Below are 24,934 nucleotides of genomic sequence, written 5' to 3'. Positions count from 1 at the left end.
CAGGTGGCAGCTCTTGCTCTGGGGAGGGGGCCAGGCCGGCTGCGCATCAGGTGTTCCCACTCGGCTGTAGGACTCCGGAGCCCGAGATCTGTGTGCCCGTAATTTACTGGAGCTACTACAGCCATATTTCATGTTATGAGAGTGCAGGGCCATTGCCCAGGGTGAGCAGGTACAGAGGCAGAGCTGGGGTTTAAAGGCCCATGATTCCTGGTGGGGTTCAACCCCCAATCTTGTCGTGGGCGCTAGGACAGGGGCGAGGGTGTCCCCACTCCGGGGTGCTCTCTCCGCACTGGATGTTTCCCTTACCCACTGATCATTGCATATAGTTCAAAGCAAATACAATTTATTAAACAACAACCGATTTTAAAAAATGGGAAAGGTGATCACCCCGCTCGGGGGCACGGGGATATCACAACCAGCGTCTCTGTGAGGGCAGTTCACAGTCTGCTCCTCACACAGCCCAGCCTCCTGCCCAGGCACTGGCTGTGCTGCAGGGATGCCGTGGGTCGGACACTTGCTCTGGTGGTGGCCACGCGCCCTCAGGCCCTGGGTGGCAGGGCCCTTCTTCCCAGTGTCGCCCCCGTCCCGTCGGGGTAACGATCCCCCTCCGAGTCCAGCCTGCCAGACCGCTTGGCTGGGGGCGTCTCCCTGCGCTGGGCCCGCTGCCCCGGGTCCCCCCATCGTGTTCCCCAACTGCTCACGACCCCCGGCTCCGGACTGCCCCAGCCCCAGCTCCACTCTGCCTCAGCACGGCTGCTGCTCCTCTGGCCCTCGGGCTCTGGCTGCTGCTCTCTCCTTAGCTCTGCCCCGCTCCGCCCCGGAGGCTCCAGCTCACACAGAGGTCGGGTCCCCATGCTCTTGTCTCCCTCATTGGCCTGTCTGCCCTGTCAATCAGGCTGACCTGCTGCATTGGCCTCTCCCCATTGGCCCTGGGGACTATCGATTTCTCATCAGCCCTTCCCCTTTCGTTTAGTACTGGGAGCTAGCCAACCAAAAAACCCCACTAAGTTTCAGTCAGGGGCCAACAGTCCTCCCTTTGCTAAAATTACACCACAGCCAGAATGTTCACACCAGCACATCCAGGTCCCATAACAACAATATTCACCAGCATCGTGTTACATAAAAACGATTAACAATTAACAAAAGAACACTGAACATATTTAACGTTCCATGTCCACTTCTTTATACGATACATGCTAACGTTCATTAAAACACTAAACAGGACCAATAACATAAGCATCTCTACGTCTAACAGGCAGTACACCCTTACTAGACCTCTGGGACCTTCTTAAGACTGCTGGTTCATTACCCATATTTTCTATTCCCCTGCCCCGGGTAACACTGGGTCAGTTTGAAGGATCTGGCCATTCCCCCACTTTGTTCCCCTCAGTATTTGGTTTGTGGGACTAGAACTATCCCCCCGCATTGGTTTCAGTCTCCTCAGGGCGTGCTGATCTATGCCTGCTATGGTACCTGATCAGACTAAGAGTGCAATGTTTTAGCTGGTCCCTACATACCACTCTGTTCAGGCCGGATAGTGTAAACTGGCAGCTTGGGATTGTTGTGAGCGACTACAATGTGGGGATTCGATTCCTACTTGTTCTGTATTTTATAGCACCCCCTGTGTCTATGGTTATGAACTAGTACACGGTCACCAGGCCTGATGAGAGCCCCACTGGACTTGCAATCAAAAGTCCTTTTCCTACGTTGGGCTGTGTCTTTAGTTGTATTGAGAACAACTTCACAGGCTGTCTTCAGCCTGTCATGGTGACCTCTTACCCGCTCATCAAAATTGGTCACCTCATCCTCCTCAGGGCCCTTTCTGTCCAGAGTGTCTAATGGCAACCTGGGATCTCTCCCAAACATGAGATAAAAGGAGCGTAACCTGTCAATGAATGGGCATGGCTGTTATATGCCAACACCAGCACAGGGAGATGTTCCAACCAGGCTCGCTTTGTTTCAGGCAGGAGCATTCTTAGCATGTTGTGAATTGTCCGGTTAAACCTCTCACACTGAGCGTTTCCTTGCAGGTGACAGGGTGTTGTTAGGCTTTCGGCTATGCCGTACAGTTTGCACAATTCAGATATCACTTCTGACTCAAAATTCCTCCCCTGATCTGAGTGTAACCTTGCCGGACAACCATAGTACACGAACCAGTGTTTTATGAGGACTTTGGCCATTGTTCGCACTGTCTGGTTTCTAATTGGAACAGCGACGGTGAATTGGGTAGACATGCCCATGAGAATCAGTATGTTCTCATACCCCTCTGAAGATCTCTCTAGCCATGTGTAGTCCATCGCTAGGATCTTCATTGGAGCAGTCATGTTAGTACACATCAAAGGGGCTCGGGTGGGTGGAAATACATCCTTGGCTAGGGCATACCGTTTGCACTGACAGATCTACGATTGCATGTCGCTACCCATCATGGGCCTCGTAACCTCAAGAGTGCTCCTGTCTCCAGAATGCCCCCCATGATCATGCCTGGCTTCATAGACTTCCCAGTGTAGCAACACAGGCACCACTAACTGCCACACTTCTTTGGCATTTCTGGGATGGGATGTTACCCAGAACAGTGCTCCGCAGTGTAATCGCAGTCATTCTCACTGTCTCGACAGCTTCTTAGACTGGGGGTATCTGGCCCCAAAAGTCCAGCCTGGCCTCGTTCAGCTCATGACTGACACTAAGACAGGTCTGACGTCACCGTCTTGTTGCAGAATTGGAATCTCCTCCCCTGCTCTGCCCTTTTACCAGGTTTCGTACTGCATCCTTTACCGTCACTTCGTCCTTGGGCTTCGGATTCTCTAGCCACAAACAGGTCCGCACAATGTCTGCAGGAGTGACCAGGAAGTTTTTTCCCAGATCTTCGCCCTCTTCTGATTCCTCCTCTAGAGGCAATATAGACAGAGTGTCTACACTGATGTTCTGCCTTCCAGGTTTATACTGGCCTTTTCAATCTAGGAGACAAAGACACAATCCATTGGCTGGCCTTTGAAGCTAGCCAAATTCAGACTGGAAATCAGAAGCTAATTTTGAACACTGAGGGTAATTAACTCCTGGTACAATTTACCAATGGTCGTGGTGGCTTCTCCATCACTAGAAATCTTCAAATCAAAAAGTTGGATGTTTCTTAAAATATATGTTCTGGTTCAGCTACCGGTATTGGACGTGACGCACAAATCAGTTCAGGGAAATTCTGTGGCCTGTATTATGCAGGAGCTCAGATTAGATGTTCGAGTGGTACCTTCTGACCTTAATATCTCTGACTCACATTCTCTACTGTATCGTAATGAAGCATGTGGTGGGGAACTGAGCGGTGGGTGGGATTTGCTCCTCAGTTCTAGAGGATCAAACAGTTGGGGTTTGATCCAGAACCCTGCATCAGGAGTGCTGGGCCTGTGGGATGGCTGCTTTCCCATCCCCTGTGGAGGAGCCAGCAGCTTCTTGAAAGTGGGGGGGCTGGAAAACCTACGAACTCTGAAGCTGTATCCCAATTCTACCCTGTGCCATCCTGCCCCCACTCTGCCACTGCACCCCAATCTAATGCTGTGCCATCCTCCACCTCAGCTATGTCAATACACCCCAATCTTGACTGTGCCATCCTGCCCCCCAACTCTACTGCTGCACCCCAATCCTATCCTGTGCCATCCTGCCCCCAACTCTGCTGCTGCACCCCAACCCTGACCTGTGCCATCCTGCCCCCAACTCTGCCACTGCCCCACAACCCTGACCTGTGCCATCCTGCCCCCCAATTCTCCTGCTGCCCCCCAACCCTGACCTGTGCCATCCTGCCCCCAATTCTGCTGCTGCACCCCAATCCTACCCTGTGCCATCCTGCCCCCAACTCTGCTGCTGCACCCCAACCCTGACCTGTGCCATCCTGCCCCCAACTCTGCCGCTGCCCCACAACCCTGACCTGTGCCATCCTGCCCCCAACTCTGCCGCTGCCCCCTAACCCTGACCTGTGCCATCCTGCCCCCAATTCTGCTGCTGCCCCCTAACCCTGACCTGTGCCATCCTGCCCCCCAATTCTTCTGCTGCCCTCCAACCCTGAGCTGTGCTATCCTGCCCCCCAATTCTGCTGCTGCCCTCCAACCCTGAGCTGTGCCATCCTGCCCCCCAATTCTGCTGCTGCCCCCAACCCTGACCTGTGCCATCCTGCCCCAACTCTGCCGCTGCCCCCAACCCTGACCTGTGCCATCCTGCCCCCCAATTCTACTGCTGCACCCCAACCCTGACCTGTGCCATCCTGCCCCCAACTCTGCCGCTGCCCCCCAACCCTGACCTGTGCCATCCTGCCCCCAACTCTGCCACTGCATCCCAATCGAACCCAGTGCCATCCCGCACCCCAGCTATGTCAGTGCACCCCAATCCTGCCCTGTGCCATCTTGCACCCCCCAGTTCTGCCAATGCACCTCAATCTTGACATGCAACCTGCTGTTCTGTCTAGTTATGGCCCCGTCACTGTAATATCTGAGTCCATCTTCCCGTCCTCAATCCTGTCCCACAGGGCCCTGTGCTAATCCAGTTCTACACAGCTCTGGCAATGTGCCCCTCTAGCATCACTGCTGAGTACCAGCCGCTGTCGCTCGCGGGTCGGCAGCAGCGTCTTGACGCTCAGTGTTCGTCTGATCCATATAGAATTATCTGACATTCATCACTGTATCCCAGGGGAAAGGAGACTGTTATTGGACGATACACCTCTAGTCATCCATTGTTCCTGCTGAAGGGTCAGGGTAAAGAAGGGGGCGGAAAAAGCCCTAGAGATGACGCTGTCTGATCCACTGCATTGTGTTCCTTCTGTGGGTCTCAGCAGTTGGTCCTAAGTGACTCACCCAAGTCACACAGGAGGCCGGTGGCCGAGCCAGAAATAGGAGCCAGGTCTTCTGAGTCCAATTCCTCCACCGTAACCAAGAGACCCTCCTTCCTGGAGATGGCTAGATACCCAATCCAGGCTTTTGGGCCAGAAACCCTGTCTTCCCAAATGCTTCCAATAGCCCTTCAGCAGCCTTTCCTGATGGACCAGGTGCTGCAGTCCCAATATTATTATTAATTATCTATATTATCACAGTGCCTACCAGCCCCACTCACAGACCAGGACCCCATTGTGCCAGGTGCTGTACAAACACAGAACTTTTAAAGCACAGCTGATTCTGTGATTACACATGCCAGCTTGGGCAATAGAAGCAATGAGGTTTTGAAAGACAAAGAGATGCCAGGTTGGAAACAGCTGATAATTGGATGGCACAGGCTTTGCTCACGCACGCGTGCGCGTGTGTGTGAGAGAGAGAGATTGACAATGTTATTAATTATCCGCCTGGCAAACACAGCAACAGTCTAACAAAGTGTACATTGAGTCAGCCAACAAGTAGGATTGGGTTAGGAAGAGGGGTGCCAGAACAGGGGTTCAGGGGGCTATGGCCCCACCACTTTTTACCAGCCGTAAGGGTGAGCGATGTGGGGAGAGGGGAGCAAGTTGGTGGGTGGTGTCTTGGGAGGGAAGAGGTGAGGTGGGAGCAGGGCCTGGGGGGAAGAGGCGGGGTGGGGGTGGAGCCTGGGGGGAAGAGGCGGGGTGGGGCCTCGGGGGAAGAGATGGCGTGGGGGGGGGGGCAGAGCCACATTTCGGGCACTGGTGGCCCCCCCACTTTTAAGGAGCTTCCATCGCCCCTGGTTAGGAATTGATTCATCTATTCTTCCAAGCAGTCTTGAAACTCACATTCATGCTTCATGGCAGGCAAGCCCCGGCAAATGCAGCAGGAAGCTCCTAGGTCAAGAAGGAGAGAGCTGGAGTTTAGATGAGGTGATCAGCCCATCTCACAGACTGCCCAGATTTCATCCATAATGTGCTTTCTAGAGACACATGTGCCCACGCACACACACACACGTTATTGTTGAGGAAGGCCATCTCCCCTGTCCTCTTAGAAAACGAACCGGGTCTCCAGAGGACATGCTCTAGCCCAGGGGCTCTCAACCTTGTTCTTTCTGAGGCCCCCTGAAAATGCTATAAAAACTCCCCGGCTCACCTGGGCCACAACAACTGGTTTTCTGCACATAGAAGCAAGGGCCAGCGTTAGGGGGTAGCAAGCAGGGCAGTTGCCTGGGGCCCCATGCCACAGGGGCCCCTGCGAAGCTAAGTGGTTCAGGCTTTGGCTTCGGCCCCATGTGGTGGGGCTTCGGCTTTCTGCCCTGGGCCGCAGCGAGTCTAACGCTGGCCCTGCTTGGAGGACCCCCTGAAACCTGCTCGTGGGCCCCCCCAGGGGACCCCGGACTCCTGGTTGAGAACCACTGCTCTAGCTCAGCCCCGGCAGAAACTCCCCCAGTTCACAGCTGCCGTGAAGACTTGGCTTTACTAATGTTAAGCTTTACGTTCATATTGTCTGGAGCACAAAAGCAGACTCTGATGAGAAGGTCACCAGATGAATGGGAAGCCTGGGTGAAGCAGGGAACAGTCGGCCCTACACAGAGTCAAAGGTGGGGACTCGACTTCTCCAGCCCTTTCCAGACCCTCCTCCCAACCCCAGGGTTGCTCGTGTGGTTTTGTTCCCTGGTTTTCTCTGTATGACGTGCTCACAGAAAGCCTCCCTCTCATCCTGGAAGACCCCCATCATTGGTCTCTCTGTTTTGCTCCCCCAGTTTTCCAAGGATATCCTGGTGAGCATTTATTCCGCATACATCGATAACTTCCTCAACGCCAGGGATGCCGTGAGAGTAGCCAAGGAAGCCAGGCCGGCCTTTATGAAATTCCTGGAGGTAGGTTGCCATCCCGGCAGGGGCAGCTGAGCAGCTGATTTGGTTCTGCAGCTCAGTTGGTACAGTTAACGCATGTCCAGAGATGAGCGGCCAGACTCATCCCTCCATTGACCGGGGTTCAAGGGGCATCGTGCTGGAGCACTCTGGTAGGGGCGAGGGGCGTGGGAAAGAAAATGTTGGAGGGAACAAATTTGAATTTATCTGGCCAAGATTTTTCCATGTTCCTGATTCTTTTATTGCAGATATTTGGGCCAGCTCCTCCGCTGGTGTGAATCGGTGTCACTCCACATCATCAGCTGATGTGAATCAGTGTCACTCCATTGACTTTATTGGCGCTGCACCCTTTTACACCAGCTGAGCATCTTGCCTCTTGTGTCTGAATAAGAACTTTCTTCCTTCCCGTCCAGCTTCTCCTGCTCCAACACCCCAGTCCCAGGCACTAGTCTGACACCATGGGAGTGACCGGGCTCATTCTCACTGAGATCCCCATAGGAGCCAGATTATGCCCTTGCTGTTCTCTGCAGACAGGGCCTGTGGACATGTAGCAGATCAACTCTGAGGCATTATGTCTCTGTTGGCCAGGCTCAGGGACGCTATCAGGCTCGGAGTGGGGCAGAGGGGCTGGCCACGCCCCCAAGCCATTTAGCCACGCCTCCTTGGTTCAGTCTTCAGTGGTGGAGACGAGGATGAGTTTCTAGCCTGGGGATTCTTTAAAATCTTTAAAAAAGGGAAGAAGGAGGATCCTGGGAACTACAGGCCAGTCAGCCTCACCTCAGTCCCTGGAAAAATCATGGAGCAGGTCCTCAAAGAATCAATCCTGATGCACTTGCATGAGAGGAAAGTGATCAGGAACAGCCAGCATGGATTCACCAAGGGAAGGTCATGCCTGACTAATCTAATCGCCTTTTATGATGAGATTACTGGTTCTGTGGATGAAGGGAAAGCAGTGGATGTATTGTTTCTTGACTTTAGCAAAGCTTTTGACACGGTCTCCCACAGTATTCTTGTCAGCAAGTTAAGGAAGTATGGGCTGGATGAATGCACTATAAGGTGGGTAGAAAGCTGGCTAGATTGTCGGGCTCAACGGGTAGTGATCAATGGCTCCATGTCTAGTTGGCAGCCGGTATCAAGTGGAGTGCCCCAAGGGTCGGTCCTGGGGCCGGTTTTGTTCAATATCTTCATAAATGATCTGGAGGATGGTGTGGATTGCACTCTCAGCAAATTTGCGGATGATACTAAACTGGGAGGAGTGGTAGATACGCTGGAGGGGAGGGATAGGATACAGAAGGACCTAGACAAATTGGAGGATTGGGCCAAAAGAAATCTGATGAGGTTCAATAAGGATAAGTGCAGGGTCCTGCACTTAGGATGGAAGAATCCAATGCACCGCTACAGACTAGGGACCGAATGGCTAGGCAGCAGTTCTGCGGAAAAGGACCTAGGGGTTACAGTGGACGAGAAGCTGGATATGAGTCAGCAGTGTGCCTTTGTTGCCAAGAAGGCCAATGGCATTTTGGGATGTATAAGTAGGGGCATAGCGAGCAGATCGAGGGACGTGATCGTTCCCCTCTATTCGACATTGGTGAGGCCTCATCTGGAGTACTGTGTCCAGTTTTGGGCCCCACACTACAAGAAGGATGTGGATAAATTGGAGAGAGTCCAGCGAAGGGCAACAAAAATGATTAGGGGTCTAGAACACATGAGTTATGAGGAGAGGCTGAGGGAGCTGGGATTGTTTAGCCTGCAGAAGAGAAGAATGAGGGGGGATTTGATAGCTGCTTTCAACTACCTGAAAGGGGGTTCCAAAGAGGATGGCTCTAGACTGTTCTCAATGGTAGCAGATGACAGAACGAGGAGTTATGGTCTCAAGTTGCAGTGGGGGAGGTTTAGGTTGGATATTAGGAAAAACTTTTTCACTAAGAGGGTGGTGAAACACTGGAATGCGTTACCTAGGGAGGTGGTAGAATCTCCTTCCTTAGAGGCTTTTAAGGTCAGGCTTGACAAAGCCCTGGCTGGGATGATTTAACTGGGAATTGGTCCTGCTTCGAGCGGGGGGTTGGACTAGATGACCTTCAGGGGTCCCTTCCAACCCTGATATTCTATGATTCTATGATTCCCAAGGTACTGGATCTTGATGCTGTCTCTGCAGTCTCCACCTAGCTGTGGTTTTGTGCATGGTCTGGGACTGATTGTAGCATGTCCTGAGGCTCAGACCGTAGGAACAGGATCAGATCTGAGGTCCATCCAGTCCAGTGACAGTGGCCAGAATCAGATGCTCAGGGGAAAGCACAAGACCCCTGCAGTGGGGAGATGTGGGGTAACCTGCCCGCCGCGTTAGCTCTCATCCTGGTCTCTACTAGCTCCAGATTGGCGAAGCCCTGAAGGACGAGGTTTAATATCCCTTCCAAAACTGTTGCTGCTGGTGATGATAACGCAGGATACTCTTGATGGCTGTGTGAATGCGCTACTGAATCTCGCTATGTTCTCAGCCGTGACCCATGCGGTGTTCAGTCCCCGTGAACCGTTAGTCCCATTTCTGACGAGATCCCCTTCTCCCACTCCCTTCCCCACTGTTCTGCAGCAAAGCATGCGGGAGAACAAAGAGAAGCAAGCGCTGTCGGACCTGATGATCAAGCCTGTGCAGAGGATCCCGCGCTACGAGCTGCTTGTCAAGGTGAGGTGGGGCAGGGCGGGGCCAGCGCGCCGCAATGGTGCAGCCGCATTTCCAGAGCAGCACGGCAGCCTGCTGGGGCTGTCCCCACTGGCCTGCAGGCTCCGAGAGGAATGCCGTGAAGCCATCTGTGGGGCAATGCAGATAGGCTGGGCAGTCGGAAAGAGGTGTAAGTTGGATGCGGTGAGGTCGGTCACCCGGTGAACTTCAGAGGAGCTGATGGAATTCCTGTCTGTAGAGTTGGTCACATTCACCTTGGACAGAGTCCCCAGGGACACGCCGAAGGGAGCGATCCTGCATTAGTGGGGGATGGGATGGATGATCATAAGAACGGCCAGACTGGGTCAGACCAAAGGTCCATCTAGCCCAGTATCCTGTCTTCCGACAGTGGCCAATGCCAGGTGCCCCAGAGGGAATGAACAAAACAGGTCACCATCAAGTGAGCCATCCCGTCGCCCATTCCTAGTTTCCGACAAACAGGCAAGGGACACCATCCCAGCCCATCCTGGCCCATAGCCATTGATGGACCTATCTTCCATGAATCTATCTAATTATTTTTTGAACTAGGCCAATAGGCCTTTTCCCTCTTTGAAGACTATACCTGAGTCAGCTTGGTGCGGGCTTGCCGAGCGAGGTGTGGTTCACTGGTGTGAAGTCAGGGAGCTGAGTTTGAGTCCCACTTCCGTTGCTTTCGGGTCAGGCGCTTGTGAGTTGCTTTGGAAGGATGTCATGTCCTCTCCGGTCCGTTGATATCAGTAGGACCAACAGGTGCTTCACCCAGCTAAGAACTGCCCTTTGAGCTCCCTGGCCTGTCTACACAGGCCAAAAGGTGCTTTTTCCAGTTGAATCAGCTGAGCAGGGCTGAATGGTCTGAGAGGATCTCACAGTCGATCGCGATCTCCAGCGGCGTAGTGTGGCTTCAGCTAAGGCAGCTGTGGCAGACTCCCTGCCTACCCCAACCCCACGCTACTCCCGGAAGTGGCCAGTGCAGCCCTGCGGCCCCGGGGGAGCAGGGGTCTCCCTCCGCATGCTGCTCCTGGCTGCAAGCACCGCCCCCGCAGCTCCCATTGGTCGGGAGAGCTGCAGGGGCGATGCTTGCAGAGAGGGGCAGCGCGCAGAGCCACCTGCCCCCACCCCAGGGGCACATTGGCCCCTTCCGGGAGCGATGTGGGGCTGGGGAAGGCAGGGAGCCTGCCTTAGCCTCACTGCGCCTGCTGCCGACCAGGAGCCACCAGAGGTGAGTGCTGCCTGGCAGGAGGCCGCACCCAATGCTCATCCCTGAGCTCCCTCCCGGAGCCAGCACCCCATACTCCCCCTGCACCCCGAACCCCCTCCTGCACCCCAACCCCCAGCCCCCTCCCAGAGCTAGCACCCCACACTCCCCCTGCACCCGAACCCCTTCCTGCACCCCAACCCCCAGCCCCCTCCCAGAGCTAGCACCCCACACTCCCCCTGCACCCCGAACCCCCTCCTGCACCCCAAGCCCCAGCCCTGACCCCCCTCCCAGAGCTAGCACCCCATACTCCCCCTGCACCCCGAACCTGCTCCTGCACCCCAACCCCTAGCCCCCTCCCACAGCTAGCACCCCATACCTTCTTCTGCACCCCAAACCCCCTCCCGGACCCCAAGCCCCAGCCCTGACCCCCCTCCTAGAGCCAGCACCCCATACTCCCCCTCCTGCACCCCCACACTCTGCCCCAGCCCAGAGCCCCCTCCTACACCCAAACTCCATCCTAGAGCTTGCACCCCTCACCCCCTCCTGCACCCCAAGCCCCAGCCCCCTCCCAGAGCTAGCACCCCATACCTTCTTCTGCACCCCAAACCCCCTCCTGGACCCCAAGCCCCAGCCCCCTCCCGGAGCTAGCACCCCATACTCCCCCTGCACCCCGAACCCCCTCCTGCACCCCAACCCCCAGCCCCCTCCCGGAGCCAGCACCCCATACTCCCCCTGCACCCCGAACCCCCTCCTGTACCCCAACCCCTAGCCCCCTCCCAGAGCTAGCACCCCATACCTTCTTCTGCACCCCAAACCCCCTCCTGGACCCCAAGCCCCAGCCCTGACCCCCCTCCTATAGCCAGCACCCCAAACCCCCTCCTGCACCCCCACACTCTGCCCCAACCCAGAGCCCCCTCCTACATCCAAACTCCATCCTAGAGCTTGCACCCCTCACCCCCTCCTGCACCCCAACCTCTTGCCTCAGGCTCAGCCCAAAGCCCCCTCCCACTCTGCGAAGCCCTCGGGCCCCAGCCCAGAGCCTGCACCCCCCCCCCCGCCCCAGCCTGGTGAAAGTGAGTGAGGGTGGGGGAGAGCAAGCGATGGAGGGGGGGGGATGGAGTGAGCGCGGTGGGGTTTTGGGGAAGGGCAGGGGAAGATCCTGGGTTGCCCCTAGATTCAAAAAGTGATCTTGGGCATAAAAAGGTTGGAGACCACTGGTCTAGACCTTAGAGCGAGAGCTGCTTGTAAGGAGCGCCTTAAACGTCTGCTGGCGAAACCAGCGACAACGGGAGGGGCCGGTCTGTTTAAATCCTGAGGGGGTGGGTAACAAAAGGCCCCACCCCCTCAGCGACGGGAGGGACCAGGGCCCCAGAACTGAACAGAATACAGGGGACAGAAGAGGGGTGCCGGACTGTCGGGTCGGAAGACGAAATTCTCAGCAGGAGGCTGCACAGGCCACAGCTCTGCAAGCGCCCCCGACAGCGCTCCACCAGCGGGCCAGCTTGGGGCGTGAAAGGGCAGGTCAGTCTCCATGGCCTGTCCAGTCCAAGGGCTCTCTTGAGACTTGCCTGTTAGCACCGACCGACTGGGTTTTTGGGCTGTGGGCAGTTGTCCCCTCGGAACAGCGGCGAGAGCCATCTGCGTTCTCTCACGTCGACCCCCTTTAGCAGCCGCCAGCTGTCAGTCACCAGGATTTGAAGTAGTGACACCAGAACGCTCTGCTGTCCCGCTGCGGGGCGGGCTCACACGGATGGGTGGCTGTGGTAACCGTGCCGCAGCACTGCTTAGCCGGCAGGCGGCCGGCTCTTTGGTGCTGGGGAGCTAATCGCCGCTGGCGCACGAACCTGCATTTGCATTGCAGAAAGGTGGGCGGGGGGGGGCAGTGAGCCCCAGGTGGCTATAACCTTGCAGCAGCACAATGGGCAGCAATATGTGCCTAGAACAGGCTTCCCAGGGCTGCCAGTTTCCCGTGGTGTTTAATGGAGCTTTGGTCTTGGTGCAGTAAATGGAGACTTGTAAAAGCGTTTCTCCTCATGGGGTTCGAGGGAGCTGGGATCCAAGCGGCGTTTTGGCCCTGCAGCCTTTCTCCTGAGAGGTGTGTGCAGCGCGGGTAAAACCAGCCACACTCAGGGTATTTTCTGCCTGTTAAATGTTAACGCTGACCCAGAGACTATGACTTTGAATCTCTGCTCTGGTTGGCCGAGGGCTGGAGGAGAGAAAGCAGCTCTTAGAACTGCAGCTGCAGAACGGTTTGCCTCCAGAGCTTCATATTGTAATGTACTGGCTAGTGTGTCTGTGTGGCCACTGCCTTCTACTGGGTGGAGTCAGGATGGCTGAACTGTGTGTCGGAAGCCCTGTACTTCCAACAGCCAGTGGCGAGTCTTCTTCTGTTAGAGGATTGTGCTTTTGGAGCTGGAGGATCTGAGTTCTGTCCTGGCTGTCTTTGTGAACCTGTGATTCGTGCTGGTGGGATGTAGAGTTCTACTTGGCTGTGAATTTGGTAGCATACACTCGTATAGAAGTGTAAAGGGGTAAAGCCAGGGAGTAAAGGTTAAAGGTAGGTGCGTAGATTGTAAGCTCATAGGGGCAGGGACCATCTCTTTGTTCTGTGGTCGTACAGCATCAGCACCTAGCCCAGGCTTGTGACCGTGGATCCTAGACACTATGCTAATAATAAGAACAGCACTCTGATAGAATTGCGATGAGCATCCTCCACAAGCCTAAATACATAGATGCCTACATACAGAGATGGGGCCAGACCAAATCCCTGGATGTATGGAGATGTCTAGAGATCACTGGATCAAACACCCCCAGACTTTGCAATTAAAGGTATTTCCAGTGACTGTTGTCAAAGCAGCCCCTTCTGGATAGAGCTGGGTAAAGTTCTGCCTGTCTAGGTTCGTACGTCATGCTCACTACCCTAGCAGATGAACAGACTTGCAGCAGTTTCTTATCGCAGAGATCTTTGCAACCAGGTCCTTCCATTTTTATTTGCACAGGATCCATGTCCCCTGTGCTTGGGTTTGAGTTGCAGGTTCTGGTGACCTCAGATCTCGGTGTGAAACAGAGTCCAAGCCAGGGGGGTTCGCCTAGTTTCATTTTGAAACCATGCAGAGCTGCTAGCATCACATGATTTTGATGTAAAACTGTGGATCGTTTAAAACAGGGCCTGGATTCACTACAAAGGAGCCTCCTGCCTATCAGCAAGGTCCTCCTTGAGCTTTACCTTTGTAATGAAATCCAGACACTAGGCAAGTTTCAGAGGGATTTGCACTTGAATGCAAGTGCCCAGCTTTGGTTACATGGTGGAGCCATGCTGGGAGCTGGGGAGGAAGAAGGAAATTGAGATTACATGGCTCGATCTACTACAACTGCAAATGTAGGGGATAATCCGAGTTTGTCATCATTAGCGATTTAGCATGAGTTATTTGCATCCCCACTAGACTCCACACACAAAACCCTTCCACTTCTGTGTTAGCTGCTCCCTTCAGCTCTCTCTAGTGTGGACGCGGGCTAGTACATGGCTGACTAAGACCTGGTTTCTGGTCTTTCCTGGACAAGAGCCCAAACTGCAGAGTTTGGATCTGGATCCTGCACTCCCCCATAGTTCGGAGGTGCGTGGATCAGTGGATTTGGTTTGGTCTGTACAGTGATGGAAGAAGTACCCCGGCATTATTCTCTTACATTATGGTGTGTGCAGTGTCTCCAGTGAGCCAAGGACACTAGCCTCCAAACACACACCTGAGCCTGACATCGATAGCTAATACAGAATTGCTCAATGCTGCTGCTTTATTAACTAGTTATTGCTTTGCATTTATACTATATACATTACAGCATCTCTCCAGGGCTGGAGGTGCCAAGATTTTCAAAGATGACAAGTCATTTTGGGTGTCCAATTTGAGACAGGCCCAATTTGTAGAGGCAGGTGGGGAGCAGTTTGTGAAAATCAGGCCTCATTAAGGTGCTTTGAGTTGGGCCCCAAAAAACAGAGTGACCCCAAATCACTAGTTGCTTTTGAACATCTTGGCCCAACGTATGTAATTCCGTATGAGCGACAGCTTGATTGGAGAGGTTGAAGAGAGCTCAGAGGAGAGCAATGGGGCCCTGGGGAAAGGTTGAGAAGGGAATGATCAGTCTGGAGAGAAGACCGCTGCAGTGACACACAATAGCTACCTGCAAATTTCAAACAGGATGTTTATAAAGGCCAGGCCCAATTATTTTTAGTCATCACTGAGGACAGAACAAGAAGTTTCCAGCATCAGCTGTTGCAGATGAAATGTAGCTTAAGCATTAGGGACAGGAGAACTTTATAGTTTGAAAGAATTAGACGGTGAAACGCGCTACCAAGGAGAGGCGTAGACTTTCCAGCTCCGGAAATGTGCAAGGATAGTTCGCCTTCTAATAGGGATAGCTTAAGACAGTGGCATTTACCTTGCACCACTCTGGGCTTCTTTGAGCCATCTCTGAACCGGGCGCATCAATACTGACTCTCCTACCTCGCTGGTGGGTTAATGTCTGGAAAGCACTTTGGGATCTTGAGAAGAAATGGATCTACGTGATCCGGAGACTCTTTGCATAGTGTTCGTATCATCAACATGGGCTGCAGCTTCCTTTCCACCCTGCTGAAAGGAACCGCCCAGCCTGGAGCAGGGATTGTGCGAGCAGGGGCTGATGGCTGCCGGGGAGGATTATGCACTACGTGCTGCAGACATGTCCCATGCCTGGCTGAGAGGGAGCACATCGGATTGGCTTCTAGGAAGTGGCTGTTACTTGGCCTTTAGGGTAGAAACCACCTTAGCCTGTTGGGAATGGAAATTCTTTTATGCCGTGATCTGACCCTCTGACGCTGAGGGACAACGTCTGTTCGCAGTTCCAGTCGTGAGACCAAAGAGGGAATGGAGAGACAGGAAGAATTGGGGAGAAAAGGAGGGGGATCGGGACGAGAAGAGTCCTGGGAAGGAGGGGAGGGAGAGATTGACGTTCGCTGGCCTTGTGCAAGGGCTGCGTTCACGCCACTGCTGTGGATTCTCTGGCCATTCCCAAGTGCTGTTGCCAGCTATTGAGCAGAGCGCAATATCTTATTCCTCGCCGTTGCCCCCCAAGCAGCCACGGAGGCAGCTAACGAGATCCACGGCCAAGCAAGCAGCAGTGCTCCCTTCAGCTGCGTCCTCCACCCTGACGTCCTTTTCACAGCAGACCAGCCATCCAGTTCAGTGACTGCAGATTCAAAGCATTGCCAGCTCTATGTCTGTGTGTACCAGGGCTCTAGATGCCACGTTGAGCTGAAACCCTTGTCCGTGACCAGGGCTCCCTCCATCCTTCTTCCCCTGATTTGTCCACTGGCCTTTCATTCCTCAGGGGCAATCAGTTATTCCCTCACTAGGGTGCAGGAGAGATTTCACGTTGTCACTCAGAAAAGTGTACCCACCAGTCACCACTCTCAGGGCTGACTGTCAGTGTTCAAGTTTCTTCACACAGCCCCGCCATCGCTCCTGGTTCCATCCAGTCGCTCCTGATAACCCAATTGTCCACGGGCACCACACAGCTCTACTGGTGTTGCCAGCACCTCTGCTATTCCAGTCACTCTCCCAGTGGTAGGAAACGTGCATCATTATTTCGTCCAGCCTTCTCGAGAAAGCTCTGGCTAAGGAGAGCAGCTGCAGGAGTCCAAGGTTCAGCTTCAGAAAGTTGAAGCTAACTTTTTTCTTTTTTCATTGGAGCCGGCTGGATGCCAACCCCACACATGCAGTATAGCTCCTCTTTAAACACACACGTCATGGGAATAGTCGCCGTTTGAACTGGGATTTCTAGGAACGGCACATAAAAAAAAAATCACAATGTATAATAAGGATCCCAATATTACAGACGTCACTTAAGCCCCAATTTGAAACGCTGCCACCTCTGGGGTAAAATATAGCAACAGTTTACAGAGTAACAGCTGTGTTAGTCTGTATTCGCAAAAAGAAAAGGAGTACTTGTGGCACCTTAGAGACTAACCAATTTATTTGAGCATAAGCTTTCGTATGCTTTCGGAAACCCACAGTATGCATCCAATAAAGTGAGCTGTAGCTCACGAAAGCTCATGCTCAAATAAATTGGTTAGTCTCTAAGGTGCCACAAGTCCTCCTTTTCTTTTAGCAACAGTTTAGTACAGGAAGTAGGGAGAAAAATCACTGTATCCAGCTAAAACTACAGAAGAAGCTTTAAAGAAGAAAAACGTAATTAGCAGAGCTTGAATTTGGCCAGGATGCCAGGGTTAATGCTGCTACTCACGTGAGAAGGGCTGCAGGATCTCAAATGGCCATGACTCGTTAAGGCCTCTTGTTCTATGGCTCATCACAAAGTGCCCCATGGGACATCGAGTCAATGCCATCTCCCTGGCTTGCGCAGTAACAATGCCACTTCCTACCGCAGCTGTGGTTTCCGTTGCTGGTCTCCTGTCCTGGGACTTGCGGTGAATCTGACTTTGCTTAGTCTGTAAGGTTTTTTAGACAAGATCACAGCCTCATTTTTGTTAACTTGCCACATGTAGGCCACTTGTTTTGACTCTTAGTAATTGACCTGTTTCTGCTGCCATCGGTTTGTCTGCCAGTGCTCTTCTTGATTATTTGCATACCCACAATCTGTCATCCTCAAGCCTTCAATGCCAATAGTTTAGCGGTCACCCTAACCTAATTATGGATGTGTTTTAACTGGCCGGCTGCTAATGAAAATAAGGGATCCAAGCCAGTCAGTTTCCCATGTCTTGTCTTTGTTACAGTAATATTTGCAGCAAATGGAATGATCTCACTGGTCCATGCACAAGTAAATACTGTTTTTGTGCCTCATACAGACCCAGACATCTGAGGTTTCCACAGTGAATTAAGCCAAGGGGCATTGCCAAAGCTGTCAGCGCACAGACACTGTGCAGACTATGGAAGAAGTGTAATTCACCCAGCAGGGGGTGGCGTTCCAGGCAAAATAGGAAGAATTTTTAACCAGTGCCTACAGGTAGTTAAACTGGTTGTCAGGTCAAGCACCAGGTAATCCTCTAGAGCATCCTTAAAGTTCTTAGAGGCCAGCTGTGAAATCTGATTTATCACTAGCCACCTGACCAGGAAAGCTAAAGACCTCCCTCAAATTTTTTATTCTGAGCTCTGGATTAGTCCCTTTGGGGGTTTGAAAAATAACTCTGCTGAAAGGATCAAATGTTACCTATTAGGAAACAAGATGCTATTTACTTAAGCAAAAACATAAAGCAGTTGACAGAGCTTGCTACCACAAATGGCTTTTATTTCAGGATCTCTGAATTCTCAGTATTTCAGTTCTGTAAATAAAATAAGCTGTTGTTAGAGAGTAAAGCGATTGTTTGCAACGAGTTTAGATTGCTTGGTCTATTTAGCATGTCAAAGCGAAGGTTATTTGGGGGTGGTGGGAGGAGGTCTTGATCATGGTTTATAGCTTCCTACCTGGGGAGAAGATTTCAGATAGAAAACGGCTTTTAAATCTAGCAAGCAAAAAGCATAATAAGATCCAATGCTGGAAGCTGAAACTAGATAATTTCAGACTAGAAATAAAGTGCCCCTTTTTAAAGTGAGGGTAATTAGCCATTGGAACAATTCACCTAGGGATGTGGTGGATTCTCCATCACCTGATATCTTCAAATCAGGATAAACTGTCTTAAAAATGCACCCTAGTCCAACCACAGGAACTCTCTGGCTCTGGTAATGCAGGAGGTCAGACTAGATGATTGTGAGGTATTGTACAGTAATGAGGGGGTGGCATATAAACACCCTAGATAGACAGATAACCATAATGGCCTGAAAGTCTATGAACTGGGGAAGTGTTTGCTGCTTTTGTTTTTCACGGGATTAATACATCTAAACCACAAGTGTTGCCATTTCCAGAGAATATGCACTCGGTCACCTCCGTTGATTGAACCATCTCAGACTGTATCCAAAAAAATCAGAGACTGGAGCTCTGAACATTAATAACTAGACCAAATGAACATGCCTACGAAATCTTCCCCATTATCCCCAAACAGTCAAGCCCTCAGTCAGTGCCCTGCGAAAATAATGGGAACGGTGGCTTCTGAAACCTGAGTGGGAAACAGGATTCTTCTCCAGCCATGCAACCACTCATTTTTTCACTCCCTTCTGCTGCTGTCTTTTGCACGTACTCTCCAAACACTCCAGGAGTGTTGATTTAGGTGCAGTCCTCTGATGGGGCTGTTCAAAAGCTGATGATGATTATTTGAGTGCCCAGAAATGCATAAAATGCCTCCACAAAACACAAAAGACAGGACACAGTCCTTGCCCCGAGCATTGTACAAATTAAATTCAGATTGTCACAAGTGAGGGGCATAGACAGGAGGGGGGCAGGTGGATAAAGGTCGGAATAGTCACGTCGCTCAGTGACTCAGTGTAGCTGGCAATGTTCTTCATCAGACAGGGAATTATCAGCCACGCCCAAATCAGGCTTTAGCCCTTGCTTCTGGGCTCCATGTTGTGACCGTGGTTGCTGGAAGGGGTCACTCTGAGAATGCTCAATCTGGGCAAACTGTAAAGAATGGGGCAGACTATCCCCAAAACTGGGGGTTTATTCTAATAATTAGATTCACCAAGCCAGCAACAAAACAGCTTCTGCAATACCTTACTGTTTACCCAAAAAGCCAGAAATACAGCTCCCCTAAAGCAATCCAGCCCTGGGCTCCCATCCAGACAGCCAAGTCAAATCTGGTGAGGATTATTTAAAATCTTATTCACCATATATAAAGTCCTATCAATCCCAAGAAATCGGACACATACCCACCAGGTCAATGAATATTTCAGATCTCACCCAAATATACGCTTACAGCCAATTCTTATTAATTAATCTAAGATTTATTAAAAAGAAAAAGTTCTTGTGAATAAAAGATCATTATACCTACAGATATGAATAAAGTTCTTAGGTCAGTTTCATAGCAGAGATGGTGAGCTGCTGACTTGTAAAAGTTCTTGCAGAATCAATTTAATAGGTTACTGTCCATGTTTAGAGTTTGTTCAAATTCTTGTTCAAAACAGGTTTCAGAGGAACAGCCGTGTTAGTCTGTATTCGCAAAAAGAAAAGGAGTACTTGTGGCACCTTAGAGACTAACCAATTTATTTGAGCATGAGCTTTCGTGAGCCACAGCTCACTTCATCAGATGTTTACCGTGGAAACTGCAGCAGACTTTATATACACACAGAAATCATGAAACAATACCTCCTCCCACCCCACTGTCCTGCTGGTAATAGCTTATCTAAAGTGATCAACAGGTGGGCCATTTCCAGCACAAATCCAGGTTTTCTCACCCTCCACCCCCCCACACAAATTCACTCTCCTGCTGGTGCTAGCCCATCCAAAGTGACAACTCTTTACATAATCAAGTCGGGCTATTTCCTGCATAGATCAAGGTTTTCTCACATCCCCCCCACCCCCATACACACACAAACTCACTCTCCTGCTGGTAATAGCTCATCTAAACTGACCACTCTCCAGGTTTAAATCCAAGTTAAACCAGAACATCTGGGGGGGGGGGGGGTAGGAAAAAACAAGAGGAAACAGGCTACCTTGCATAATGACTTAGCCACTCCCAGTCTCTATTTAAGCCTAAATTAATAGTATCCAATTTGCAAATGAATTCCAATTCAGCAGTTTCTCGCTGGAGTCTGGATTTGAAGTTTTTTTGTTTTAAGATAGCGACCTTCATGTCTGTGATTGCGTGACCAGAGAGATTGAAGTGTTCTCCGACTGGTTTATGAATGTTATAATTCTTGACATCTGATTTGTGTCCATTTATTCTTTTACGTAGAGACTGTCCAGTTTGACCAATGTACATGGCAGAGGGGCATTGCTGGCACATGATGGCATATATCACATTGGTGGATGTGCAGGTGAACGAGCCTCTGATAGTGTGGCTGATGTTATTAGGCCCTGTGATGGTGTCCCCTGAATAGATATGTGGGCACAATTGGCAACGGGCTTTGTTGCAAGGATAAGTTCCTGGGTTAGTGGTTCTTTTGTGTGGTATGTGGTTGTTGGGTTGCGGGGCTGTCTGTAGGCAAGGACTGGCCTGTCTCCCAAGACTTGTGAGAGTGTTGGGTCATCCTTTAGGATAGGTTGTAGATCCTTAATAATGCGTTGGAGGGGTTTTAGTCGGGGGCTGAAGGTGACCGCTAGTGGCGTTCTGTTATTTTCTTTGTTAGGCCTGTCCTGTAGTAGGTAACTTCTGGGAACTCTTCTGGCTCTATCAATCTGTTTCTTTACTTCTGCAGGTGGGTATTGTAGTTGTAAGAAAGCTTGACAGAGATCTTGTAGGTGTTTGTCTCTGTCTGAGGGGTTGGAGCAAATGCGGTTGTATCGCAGAGCAAGATCAAATCCGCACAGACACACCCCTGGAACCCCGACCTGGGATATTCTATCTACTACCCAAGATCCATAAACCTGGAAATCCTGGGCGCCCCATCATCTCAGGCATTGGCACCCTGACAGCAGGATTGTCTGGCTATGTAGACTCCCTCCTCAGGCCCTACGCTACCAGCACTCCCAGCTACCTTCGAGACACCACTGACTTCCTGAGGAAACTTCAATCCATTGGTGATCTTCCTGATAACACCATCCTGGCTACTATGGATGTAGAAGCCCTCTACACCAACATTCCACACAAAGATGGACTACAGGCCGTCAAGAACACTATCCCCGATAATGTCACGGCTAACCTGGTGGCTGAACTTTGTGACTTTGTCCTTACCCATAACTATTTCACATTTGGGGACAATGTATACCTTCAGATCAGCGGCACTGCTATGGGTACCCGCATGGCCCCACAGTATGCCAACATTTTTATGGCTGATTTAGAACAACGCTTCCTCAGCTCTCGTCCCCTAAAGCCCCTACTCTACTTGCGCTATATTGATGACATCTTCATCATCTGGACCCATGGAAAAGAAGCCCTTGAGGAATTCCACCATGATTTCAACAATTTCCATCCCACCACCAACCTCAGCCTGGTCCAGTCCACACAAGAGATCCACTTCCTGGACACTACAGTGCTAATAAACAATGGCCACATAAACACCACCCTATACCGGAAACCTACTGACCGCTATTCCTACCTGCATGCCTCCAGCTTTCACCCTGACCACACCACACGATCCATCGTCTACAGCCAAGCTCTGCGATACAACCGCATTTGCTCCAACCCCTCAGACAGAGACAAACACCTACAAGATCTCTGTCAAGCTTTCTTACAACTACAATACCCACCTGCAGAAGTAAAGAAACAGATTGATAGAGCCAGAAGAGTTCCCAGAAGTTACCTACTACAGGACAGGCCTAACAAAGAAAATAACAGAACGCCACTAGCGGTCACCTTCAGCCCCCGACTAAAACCCCTCCAACGCATTATTAAGGATCTACAACCTATCCTAAAGGATGACCCAACACTCTCACAAGTCTTGGGAGACAGGCCAATCCTTGCCTACAGACAGCCCCGCAACCTGAAGCAAATACTCACCAACAACCACATACCACACAAAAGAACCACTAACCCAGGAACTTATCCTTGCAACAAAGCCCGTTGCCAATTGTGCCCACATATCTATTCAGGGGACACCATCACAGGGCCTAATAACATCAGCCACACTATCAGAGGCTCGTTCACCTGCACATCCACCAATGTGATATATGCCATCATGTGCCAGCAATGCCCCTCTGCCATGTACATTGGTCAAACTGGACAGTCTCTACGTAAAAGAATAAATGGACACAAATCAGATGTCAAGAATTATAACATTCATAAACCAGTCGGAGAACACTTCAATCTCTCTGGTCACGCAATCACAGACATGAAGGTCGCTATCTTAAAACAAAAAAACTTCAAATCCAGACTCCAGCGAGAAACTGCTGAATTGGAATTCATTTGCAAATTGGATACTATTAATTTAGGCTTAAATAGAGACTGGGAGTGGCTAAGTCATTATGCAAGGTAGCCTGTTTCCTCTTGTTTTTTCCTACCCCCCCCCCCCCAGATGTTCTGGTTTAACTTGGATTTAAACCTGGAGAGTGGTCAGTTTAGATGAGCTATTACCAGCAGGAGAGTGAGTTTGTGTGTGTATGGGGGTGGGGGGGATGTGAGAAAACCTTGATCTATGCAGGAAATAGCCCGACTTGATTATGTAAAGAGTTGTCACTTTGGATGGGCTAGCACCAGCAGGAGAGTGAATTTGTGTGGGGGGGTGGAGGGTGAGAAAACCTGGATTTGTGCTGGAAATGGCCCACCTGTTGATCACTTTAGATAAGCTATTACCAGCAGGACAGTGGGGTGGGAGGAGGTATTGTTTCATGATTTCTGTGTGTATATAAAGTCTGCTGCAGTTTCCACGGTAAACATCTGATGAAGTGAGCTGTGGCTCACGAAAGCTCATGCTCAAATAAATTGGTTAGTCTCTAAGGTGCCACAAGTACTCCTTTTCTTTTTGTTCAAAACAGGTAATCATCAAGTGATGGATTACTTGATGATTACCTGTTCTGTTCATTCCCTCTGGGGCACCTGGCATTGACCACTGTCGGAAGACAGGATACTGGGCTAGATGGACCTCTGGTCTGACCCAGTATGGCCGTTTTTATGTTCCATGAGAATGTGCAGGGTAATCCAAAAGACCTCAGTCTTGTGACTTAAACTTCCCCTGATAAAGTTCAAGCAGATCTGAGATGACAGGATCAGGTCCTAGAGTTCTTTTATAGAACTCTGTGAGGCTACGATAGCCTCCTGACAGCCGATAACACAGCAGGCATTCCTTGGACAATGAATACATAATATACATTGTTGCTTTGAAGTAAACCTCCTATTTCCTTTGTATACACAGGTAATTAATTGCATTGATTAGCATAAAATAATTACCCTTTCAAGCAGTTCATAGACAGTTTACTACAACTTCAAAGAGAAATATAGACTATGATGTTATTACACTCAAGTTTCATCTAAAACTTCAAAAACAGACTCCAACAAGAGACTGCTGAATTGGAATTAATTTGCAAACTGGATACAATTAACTTAGGCTTGAATAGAGACTGGGAGTGGATGGATCATTACACAAAGTAAAGCTATTTCCCCATGTTTATTCCCCCCCCCTTCCTCAGACGTTCTTGTCAACTGCTGGAAATGGCCCACCTTGATTATTCCCCACCCCCCCCAGCTCTCCTGCTGGTAATAGCTCACCTTAAGTGATCACTCTGGTTACAGTGTGTATGGTTTCAGAGTAACAGCCGTGTTAGTCTGTATTCGCAAAAAGAAAAGGAGGACTTGTGGCACCTTAGAGACTAACCAATTTATTTGAGCATGAGCTTTCGTGAGCTACAGCTCACTTCATCGGATGATAAGCATCCGATGAAGTGAGCTGTAGCTCACGAAAGCTCATGCTCAAATAAATTGGTTAGTCTCTAAGGTGCCACAAGTCCTCCTTTTCTTTTATCTAAATGTTAATGTGCCTTTTTGATCTCTGAGTCAACAGAATATAGTAACAGACAGCAACAGAAGTTTAGCGTCTCCCAGCTGATTAGATCACATTGTTAACAGCTAACAAGATATAGGTAATCACAGGCAAATACAATTAGTATTTACTTCTAATTCTCTATTACAGAACCCTTGTCCATTTAACATGGCTTTGAAAACTATCTACAAGAAATGACCCTTTTATCACTTCAATACTTTTCTAATATGTCCTTTAAAGGTTGATTTTAGGACACTTAGCCTGCTGGTTGCTTAACACTAGCTGCCTCAGTGTCAGCTAGTGTTAAGCAACCAGCAGGCTAAGTGTCCTAAAATCAACCTTTAAAGGACATATTAGAAAAGTATTGAAGTGATAAAAGGGTCATTTCTTGTAGATAGTTTTCAAAGCCACGTATATTGTCCAGACAACCAACCAACTCACAAAACTTTCAGCTAGGGCTTTCTACCCAGTCACAACTCCCAGGTCTTCCCACCTGGCACCTCCCTTCAGGAGAGTCTCTTTTCCTGCAGCTCCTCTCTGCAGTCCCCCAGCCCCTTTATAGGGAACATCTGTCCCATTCACAGCTGCATCTATCACTCTCGCAGGTCCGAGAGTCCAGCCCAGGGATTTGAAAGGAGGGGATGGTGAGCTGGCAAGCCGAGTCCGAGCAGTGTGTGTTAGAATCAATCATAGAATCATAGACTATCAGGGTTGGAAGGGACCTCAGGAGGTCATCTAGTCCAATCCCCTGCTCAAAGCAGGACCAATCCCCAACTAAATCATCCCAGCCAGGGCTTTGTCAAGCCTGAC

At 50.7% G+C, this 24,934-nt stretch overlaps 1 protein-coding gene across 1 annotated transcript in view; it reads left to right on the top strand.

The window, feature by feature from the left end:
• Positions 1 to 24,934, top strand: part of ARHGEF17 (Rho guanine nucleotide exchange factor 17) — a 244,457-nt gene that overhangs the window by 176,365 nt on the left and 43,158 nt on the right. The window contains exons 4-5 of the mRNA XM_048839474.2: positions 6,631 to 6,747; positions 9,329 to 9,421. Of these exons, the coding sequence (XP_048695431.2) occupies positions 6,631 to 6,747; positions 9,329 to 9,421 (210 nt within the window). The remainder of the gene's footprint in view (positions 1 to 6,630; positions 6,748 to 9,328; positions 9,422 to 24,934) is intronic.

Source organism: Caretta caretta, chromosome 1, assembly GCF_965140235.1.
Source record: "Caretta caretta isolate rCarCar2 chromosome 1, rCarCar1.hap1, whole genome shotgun sequence".
Taxonomy (NCBI): Eukaryota; Metazoa; Chordata; order Testudines; family Cheloniidae; genus Caretta; species Caretta caretta.
This window is presented reverse-complemented; position numbering and strand designations above follow the sequence as displayed.